The sequence below is a fragment of the Hemibagrus wyckioides genome, unplaced genomic scaffold, assembly GCF_019097595.1.
Source record: "Hemibagrus wyckioides isolate EC202008001 unplaced genomic scaffold, SWU_Hwy_1.0 Contig16, whole genome shotgun sequence".
Lineage (NCBI taxonomy): Eukaryota > Metazoa > Chordata > Actinopteri > Siluriformes > Bagridae > Hemibagrus > Hemibagrus wyckioides.
Window position 1 is genome coordinate 205,577 of NW_026690776.1, and position 9,905 is coordinate 215,481.

The 9,905-nt window shown below is 34.4% G+C and overlaps 1 gene segment (V, D, J or C); it reads right to left on the reverse strand.

Annotated features, from left to right (window-relative positions):
• Positions 1–5,833: 5,833 nt before the first annotated feature.
• LOC131349915 (T cell receptor alpha variable 12-2-like) lies at positions 5,834–6,421 on the reverse strand. The segment is given in 2 exon segments: positions 5,834–6,132; positions 6,382–6,421. Coding segments are annotated over 2 exon segments (339 nt in total).
• Positions 6,422–9,905: the final 3,484 nt, after the last annotated feature.

Here is a 9,905-nt window from a genome sequence, read left to right on the forward strand (position 1 = left end):
TTCTCTTTCTTCAGCTGCATATGTTACCACAAATGTCGTTTGTGTCTGTGGTTAACTGATAAGTTGCTAAAGGAAGTATCTTTGATATTAAATATTGAACTTCAAATGAATTATTTCATAGGTTTTTGTACAGTCTCTCAGTGACTCTCAGTGACTCTAAGAGCACAGTGATAGAGTGCAGAATCTGAGATCTGCAGATGTTTGATAGTGAGTTCAGTAGAGTCTGGGGATGTTTCTGTATTGAATCGAGAGCCAGAGGGGTTGTGCTGAGCTGAACTTGCTGACTTTGCACCTTTAAGCAGTAAAAACTGTGGTGCGCTGTTAGGATATTGTCTGTACCAGTAAAGCAGAATTCTATCACTGCTTGATTCATATGAACATCTCAGAGTAACAGTGTCTGTTTCCTTCCCCACAACGTTGATATCTTTGTCCTTCGGCCAAATTTTATCAGCAAAACTGCCTGTTATATTGAAAAATTATTAATAAAGATATAATACAAATATCAAAACATTCAAAAAATGTTTTTGTGTAACACCAAAAACACTGACATTAAAAAATAAATGAATTAATTCTATGAATATTAGTTAATTCCATTAATTAATTGATAAACTGATGAAAATTACCTGTAACTAGAGTGAGAATCAGTGGTATGTATCTCACTATGTACAGTAAGTTGTATAGTTGATCCATTTCTGAACACAGCTCTGTGAGGATTCTGTATAATAGTGCTGTATGTGCTGAACTTTACACGTCTCTAGAAGGACACACCCAGGAAGTGACACTGTTGTGCTGTAACTGTATACAGATCACCACTTCACACAGTATCAGTGAACTATCACCAACACAATACAACATTATTCCAGTATAGCTGAATAACCACAGTCGGGAATTATTGTTCTTTTCTCTTTCATTTGCAGTCAGATAATACAATAAGAATATAAACAGCAGTTAATAAAGCTATGACTGAATACATTTTCTCTATTAAACACAATTCTTTGCTCATATATTCTGTAGTTTGCTTCTTCAGAGCTTCTCTTATTAAAATATTTGTATTTAAATGCATTTCAGATGAATTTGTCTGAATCTTGTTTACACATGAATATACACATACAATATAAATCACTTCAAAACATTCAAATGGAAATTAGTACATCATGTTAATATAGATTTATTGATATTAATAACAGCTGGTATAACAGGGTGGATAAGTAACATTTGACAGTGACAAGGTGGGAAGACAGAACAATAGGAAGGGTGTGGCACAAAGTGCAAGGGAAAACAAACAGAAAAGCAGGCTCTGCTGATCCACCTGTCAGCACCTCTCCAGTGGAACTGTCCCAGTGATTCCTGACACTACCAACAGCAGTTATAGTTATTTAGGTGTAATCATGTATACATACATGATAAGTGCATACAAACCCTCTCTACCTCACAAACAATATAAGCAGCTGCTTACTGTCCTGCAACTGCAGCTTAAAAATGTTAGTGGATGAAAATATGTTGTCAGTAAAGCATGAGTACTAGTATTATAATCAGGTCAAATATTATCAGGACATTGTCTTAGCTCAAATGCAGCAAAGTAACATGCAGTTGTGTGTACATGCATAATGACTGTCTGAATAGATGAATAAACATTTGTTACAATGAATCGTATAAACTGTAAAGAAACTACATCCTTATACATATTTATATATGTATGTATGTTTATATGACATGCTTGACATGGTTCATTTTTTTCTGGTCATCCACGTCATCCAGATCTTCTCTATTAATAATTTTATATTAGATCATATATTTAAATTGCATTTACAGCACTGGGTAGTGTGATGGATTTATAATTCCCAATGTATTTCTATCTGAAATGTTGCTGAGTTTGTATTTGGGCATGTTATTGTTTTAAAGAGTTGTTGAAAACAGTGATAAACCTCAATAACTAAACTGTATTGGTTGTTTCAGAAATATCTCAATTCCCATGATAGACTTTCTGTCCTATCAGGGGATTAAACACACAAAATTCCCTTTAGATGAATTCGCTTAAACGCCTGATTATAAATCACAGCAGGATATTTTAAACCATTCAGAAGATTTAAGAGATAATTCTGTCTTTGCTTCACACTTTCTTCTTTTTCCAAACTTTTGCTAGAGTCTTTGCTTGCAGTCCATTACATGACAAGAGCATACCTAATAATCTGTGGTCTCTGGGTTTGTAACAGTGTTCAGAGTTAAAACTGAATTGAATTGAACTGAACTCAAACAGGACACTGTGCACAAGAGAAAAAAAAACAATGGACTAATAAATAAGGCAGTTCTAGTCACTTGTGTAAAAATACCAGGAATTGGTCTGTAGTGGTTATACCATCTGAAGAGATAATTCTATGTGAAGTGCAGGTTTCCTGTGTAATGCTTTAACACAAACAGATTAAAGTACACACAGCATATAAAATGAATTGACAAAACACTGCAGTGTTAAATTACACAGATATACTCCATCCCAACAGAAGCAACAAAGCATGAGAGGTCTAATTCTTATATCCTGCAAAGCCTCAAACTCATTCCTTAGTTCTGGAGATTTCCTCATTACCTCATCACTGGTCTGAGTGAATTATCCTAGATGCTATATATAGTTCAATGTTATATATCTGGAGCCATAGCTTGTCTTTAGTGCACTTCTAATTTAATTAGAAATTGCTCCTAAGAGTGAAGGAGAGTGTGAATGTGTGTGCATGATGCACTGTGAAAGACTGGCACCCCATCAAGAAAGGAGCTGTCTCTAAATAATACAACATTTACCAGTAATATAAACTAAATTAAAAATATACATTTTGAGAGAGAAAGAAAACAGTGTCAATGTTTTTGTACAGTGCAGCTGGATTTCCTGTCACTGTGGGCTGCAGAGCACAGTAATATAGTGCAGAGTCTGATACAGCAGCAGAGGAGATGATCAGATCCACTTTCTTATCTTTAAGTGTAGCATTCATTCTTGGGGGAATGTTAGCACTTAGATCTCCATATTGGTGAATATAAAGAAGGAACTCAGGTTTAGATTTTGGATATTGCCTGTACCAGTGCAGGTAGAATCCTGTATCACTTGTTACATATTCACAGGACAGAGTAACATCATCACCTTCATCTACAACATTCTGAGTGAAAAGTGGCTTTATTGAATCTGCCATGGAGTCACCTGTCATAGAGAAGAGAACATAAAGTTTAACACAATCAAGCCAGAATTACACACAGAAATCATGCTTTCTGTAACACCAGACAATTAATAAACAATACATAATATCTAAACTAACAAAAGGTGTTAACTCACCTAGTGAAAGCCACAGACACATGAATATAACAGTGAACATAATGACTGGTTTTAGCTGAATGAAAAAGCTCTTTCTGTACTCTAATATATTACCATGATAAATGTTCAGGAAGCTCCACCCCCCAGCATCACATGACAGTGTCTCCAGTGTTGATGACAGTGAAACATCCTGGCTTTACATTAAGCCTTGTTTGGGAAACTGTGCTGAAACTCTTTACATAGTAAACAAAAAACAAAACAAAACTGACAGCAGGAAAAAATAATACTAATAATTAAAACGAGTAAATATTTTATTTTATTATTTTTTATATTTTATAAGTGGTGTCTGGACAATAAGGTATTTGAAAGCATGTTTATTAAATAGAATTACATTTTCATGAGGTGGTATTTTATTATGTGAGGAACAAACCAGGCTCTTTTCTTTCTGTTATCTATTATTCTTTATTGTCATTTAACTCATTGCTTAATAAAACCGCTGTGTAAAACTAGTTGACTTGATCTCATATCTGCTGATTGGTCATTTAAACATGAAACTGTGTTTATAAAGAAAGGGTAAAGTTTCTTATCCTATGACAAGAGAATCTGTCCAGAGCCCATTTTATTCAATGCAGCTGTAATGTGCTTGTCCTTGGTGGAGACAAAAATATTACAAATATAAGTCAAACATTTTTAATGAAATTGTATGTAAATTCTACATATAGGTCTAGCACTATGTATGTAGGATTGAACAACAGATAGAGTCTATATTATTTTGCCAACAATTATGTATAATCACAGAAGTCTACATATTTGGGCATGTGAGCAGGGTTCTAGTATTTGGCCCACAATAAGATAACTCACTACACCATCTTCTGGAGAAAAGAGAAAGACATTAACAAACAAGTCTATTTTTATTCACAAATCATAACAACAAATAATAATTTGCAGAAAATAACTTTATTCAACTCCTGAACTTTAATCAACTTCTGCTTTAATTAAGTTCAGAATTTCCGTGGACTTTTCTAGAAAACTTTCTATCTAATGTAACTGAGTAAACTAGGGAACTACAGAATCTTTCAAAACAACAATATTTTTCCCAAATCAACAAACTGTTGTTTATAGTTGACAAAAGTAGCCATCTAATTATATTTTGTCAGAATGATTTACATTCCAGAAACTTCACTGGGTTGGGTTCAGTATCTGCTATAACATTGTGATGCAGTGCAGCTGTGATTCAAACTGGGCTGCATTAATCTGTGTATTACTGCATTATGCATGTTTGATTATCTTTATATAACAATTTACAACTTTTTAATTAATGAAGAAATAAAGGAGTCAAAAAAGCATAAAATGAATTTTTTGGTAATGATTTTGAGATCCAGCAGGGATGCTGCTCTGTACAGCAGGTGAACTGTGTGAGCTACAGCATGACAACTCTCTAAATCAAACAATATTCCTTTTTAAATGTTGAACCAGTTTGAACAGACCTATGGTAGAAATTACCACTGACAAGAGACAGAAAAAACGTGTGTCTCTTTTTTAATATTCATATTTAATAAAGTAACATTGCCTAAATCAATCACTCATGCAGAAATTCATTCTCATTGCACATCTCTAGTGCATTGGTTTTCACTTAGAGTGTGTTTAGTAAAGTGAGAGTAAACTGAAAGTCTGCACTTTAATCTCATATCCATTCATTAATTTCAGCTCCAATATTTCACTTCACACAGTTACATTAACCATAATAATATTTGATTTTCTGTCTCAGATGTCTCCAAATGTAGCTCTGCCCACTCATATTTATTCATATTTTTTATATAGTGCAATGTAATATTTCACTCATCTACTACACCATTAGCACAGCCTAGAATGAAAAAAAACTACAGCTTTAAACCTTGTGGAACCAAGCCCCAGATCCACCCTGAAAAATCCCCAACCTTGCTATGAGGAGGAGGAGGACAGAAAACTGATACAGGACTTCGTTGCATGGTGCGACTGTAACCATCTGCACCTCAACACAACAAAGACCATGGAGATGGTGGTGGACTTCAGGAGGCCCAGGCCTCAACCGGAGCCTGTGACCATCAACGGTGACTGTGTGGAGTTTGTCAAGAACTACAGATACCTTGGAGTACAGCTGGATGATCAAATGGACTGGACTGCCAACACAGACACTCTGTGCAGGAGAGGACAGAGCCGCCTGGACTTCCTTAGAAGGCTGGTGTCCTTTAACATCTGCAGATAGATAGATAGATAGATAGATAGATAGATAGATAGATAGATAGATAGATAGATAGATAGATAGATAGATAGATAGATAGATAGATAGATAGATAAAACTTTATTGTCATTGCAAAGTACAGGTACATAGTGACGAAATGCTGTTTAGCATCTACCAGAAGTGCAAATAGTAGAAATTGTGCAAATGAACAATTGCAGATAAATATGTAAATATGTACAACAATAAATAAGGCTATGTCAGAGTGTGCATAGAGAGGTATGTGCAGTTTGTATTTACAACAGATAAAGTGTAAAGTGTAATCATAAAGCACAGTAGTATAGTGCAGAGTCTGATACAGCAGCAGAGGAGATGATCAGATCCACTTGTTTATCATCATGAACTTTAGCAGACATTCTTGGGGGAGAGTTGGGACTTAGATCTCCATTTTGATAAATATAAAGAAGGAACTCAGGTTTAGATTTTGGATATTGCCTGTACCACTGCAGATTCTCTACAGTACCACTGAAGTCTTTGTAGCTGCAGGACAGAGTAACATCATCACCTTCATCTACAACTTTATGAGGGAAAAGTGGCTTTATTGAATCTGCCATGGAGTCACCTGTCATAGAGAAGAGAACATAATGTTTTTAAACTTTACATAATAAAGCCTAAACTGCAAAAGTCAGACTCATATTTTGCCTTGGACTAATTAATCACGAAATCAACACATATTTTAATAATAAGAAAAATTCAAAACTTTATGCCAGAATCAAGCCAGAATTACATACAGAAATCATGATTTCTAACAGCACACAATTAATAAACAACACATAATATATAAACTAACAAAAGGTCAATGTTAACTCACCTAGTGAAAGCCACAGACACATGAATATAACAGTGAACATGATGAATGATTTTAGCTGAATGAAAGCTAAAAGCTTCTGAACTCTTTTTGTACTCTGAAATATTAACATGATAAATGTTCACGAAGCTCCACCCCCCAGCATCACATGACAGTGTCTCCAGTGTTACTGACAGATTGTTGATCTTTACTGAAACATTCTGCCTTGTTTGGGAAACTCTACTGAAACTGTTTACATAGTAAACAATGAAATTATTCTATTATTGTATTTATTCAATTTTATACAAATTTACTAACAATTAAAATTAGTAAATATTTTAGTTTTTATATTTTATAAGTAGTGTCTTGACGTGTGGCATTTATTTGTTTGTTGTGATAAAGCATGTTTATTAGAGTTCATATTATTCTGCAAAGAAGTATTTATAACAGAGTCTACATCTTTGGAGGATGTGAGCAGAGTCCTAGCACCTGACCCAAAATAAGATAACTCACTACACCATCTTGTGGGGAAATAAGAAAGACTTGGTTTTTAAGGTAATTGAAGGTAATTTATTTATTAATGACATTAATAAATAAACTTCTGAACTATAATTAATATTATATAATGTATATATTTAGTATTTTTTGCATTTCTTTGTATAGCCTTCCCATACACAGTTCCACAGAGTTCCTGGACTAAATCGCTGTTCCAGTTCACTTCAAATATTTTTCCATCTGATTTTATTCAGTAGGGTTAATTAAGTGTAGTGACCAAAGAACAAAACTGGAGCTATGATTGCACTGGTGTTAATTACAATCATACAGGTCTCACAAACAGAATATTGTCTATAGAGAAAAAGAGCTGCAGAGGAACAGAAACCTTTACAACAAATTATTATTAAGCAACTTAATTAAAATACTTGTTCTTTTGGTTTGTAACTTGCAAACTAAAGGACTTAGCAATATCAGCAATAGTGAAGAAAACCAAGTGGGCATAATAACATTGTTATCCTGAGTGTTTAGTTAGTTTGTGTTTATCTTTTGAAATAAACATCATATTTATTCATATTCATGACAACTCTGCTTTACCTCACACAGCAACTCTTTCTCATCTACTAGACAATTAGCAAATCTTAGTATGCTAAAACTACAGTAAAACCAAGCCCCAGATCCATAAGCTGCAGCTGCAACCTAATGAATGGTCATTCAATCAGAGTTTATTTTTAGTAACTACTTTATCCTCGTCACACTTCCACAACTGTCTATATACATTATATATACACACCTTCATTCATTCATTCATGCTTTGTCCTGGGCAGGTGAATCTGGAGCTTCTCCCAGCAACACTAGGGATGATGCAGGAATACACCCTGGATGATACAGCAGTCTAATGCAGGACAAAATGCACAGACACATTCACACACTCATTCAGACTTAGGGGAAATTTAGTGTCAGCAGTCCACCTTAAGTTGGAACGTTTACATCACAGTACAAATAAGAAAACAGAGGACAAGCTCAAAAGGCTAGAGTCATCATCCCTCCATCAAATAATTATGTTTAAGATTATAGACATTACCCTTATGTGCAATCAAACCTTTTCACTAATTTTTTATTATTTTTTTATATCTGTATGATCAAACTCACATCTGTTCAAATGAACATGCAGAATAAACATTTAATAAATGAATGTAGATGTAGATTTATGAATTAAAGTATTGTTGTGTTAATCCCTCATGTTTCTTTTTAGGCTATTAGCTCCAGCTGCAAATGTTTTCACAAATGTTGTTTGTGTCTGTGGTTAACTGATAAGTTGGTAAAGTGAGTCTCTTTCATCTTCTGTGGTTTTAGAAACTTAATATACCATGTTGATGTTTTTGTAAAGCCTTTCAGTGACTCTGTATCACTGTGCTGCTACTCTAAGAGCACAATGATAGAGTGCAGAATCTGAGAGCTTTAGACCTCTGATAGTAAGTTCAGTAGAGTCTCTGCTTGTTTTCGAATCAAGTCGAGGATCATCAGGAGTGCTATCAACACCTGCATTTGACCTTGCACCTTTATACAGTAAAAACTGTGGTGCGCTGTTAGGATATTGTTTGTACCAGTAAAGATAAATACGATCACTGCTTGCCTCATATGAACATTTCAGAATAACAGTCTCTGCTTCTTTCCTGACAATGTTTGCATCTGTTGGCTCAATTTTATCTGCAAAGCTACCTGGTGTGACAAAAACATAAAGAAACATGTCAGTGAAGTATTTTTTGTAATTCCAATATTGACTTAAGGAATCAAGAAATTACTAGATTAATACAAACATGCTTATTAATTAATGCAATTATCTAACTGATTAAATATCATTGTAATAATTAATAACTGATTGAAAATTACCTGTAACTAGAGTGAGAATCAGTGGTATGTATCTCACTATGTACAGTAAGTTGTATAGTTGATCCATTTCTGAACACAGCTCTGTGAGGATTCTGTATAATAGTGCTGTATGTGCTGAACTTTACACGTCTCTAGAAGGCCACACCCAGGAAGTGATGCAGTTGTAGTATAACTTTTTACAGATTATTACTTAACAATATCAGTGAGAGTGAACTGAGTAACCAGTACAACACAGAACAAAAACACTGTTACTTCACAAACCATTGCATCAGACATGCTATTTTATCATTGTAAAATATTTATTCCTAAATAAAAGGATATAAAGGTTTGACAGCGGCACACGCAGCACCGCACGCGAGTGGTCTCCTTGTTTGTAGCAGTGTCCATTGTTCAACTTAAACTGAATTGACTTTATTTTACTGTGAATACTGTGCACAAGAGCAGAAAACAAATGATGCACTAATAAATAAGGCAGTTATAGTCACTGCTAAAAAAACCCCAGAATTGTTCTGTAGTGGTTATACCATCTGTAGAGATATTGCTATGTGGAGAGCAGGTTTCCTGTGTCAAGCTTTAACACAAACGAATGAAAGTACACACATTGCAGTGTTAAATTACGCAGATATACTACATAACTAATAAGACTAATTAAATCTAATTAAAAACAATTTCTGAATCTACAAAAATCAATGTTAACTCACCGAGTGAAAGCCACAGACACATGAATATAACAGTGAACATGATGGATGAGCTTATAAATGAAAATAAAATTTCTGCAGTCTGATATATTAACATTATAAACATTCATGAAGCTCCACCCCACAGCATCACATGACAGTGTCACTAATGTTACTGACAGATTGTTGATTCTTACTGAAGCTTTCTGGCTTTACATTCAGCACCACATGGATAAATTTTCCTGAGCACATGGTAAACAAACACAAACTGATAGCATGAAAAATACTTCAATAAAATAAATGAACTAATGAATGTGGAAGTGAGTGTGCATTGTGGGAAGTGGAGTCTGGTACAATGCAGGATGGGAAATGGAAATTTAGGTGTGTGTAGACCTAATGACCTGTTTATTAAATAGGATTACAAACAGTTGAGGAGTATTTTACTGTGGTGAGGAACAAACCAGCCTCTTTTCTTTCTCTAATCTA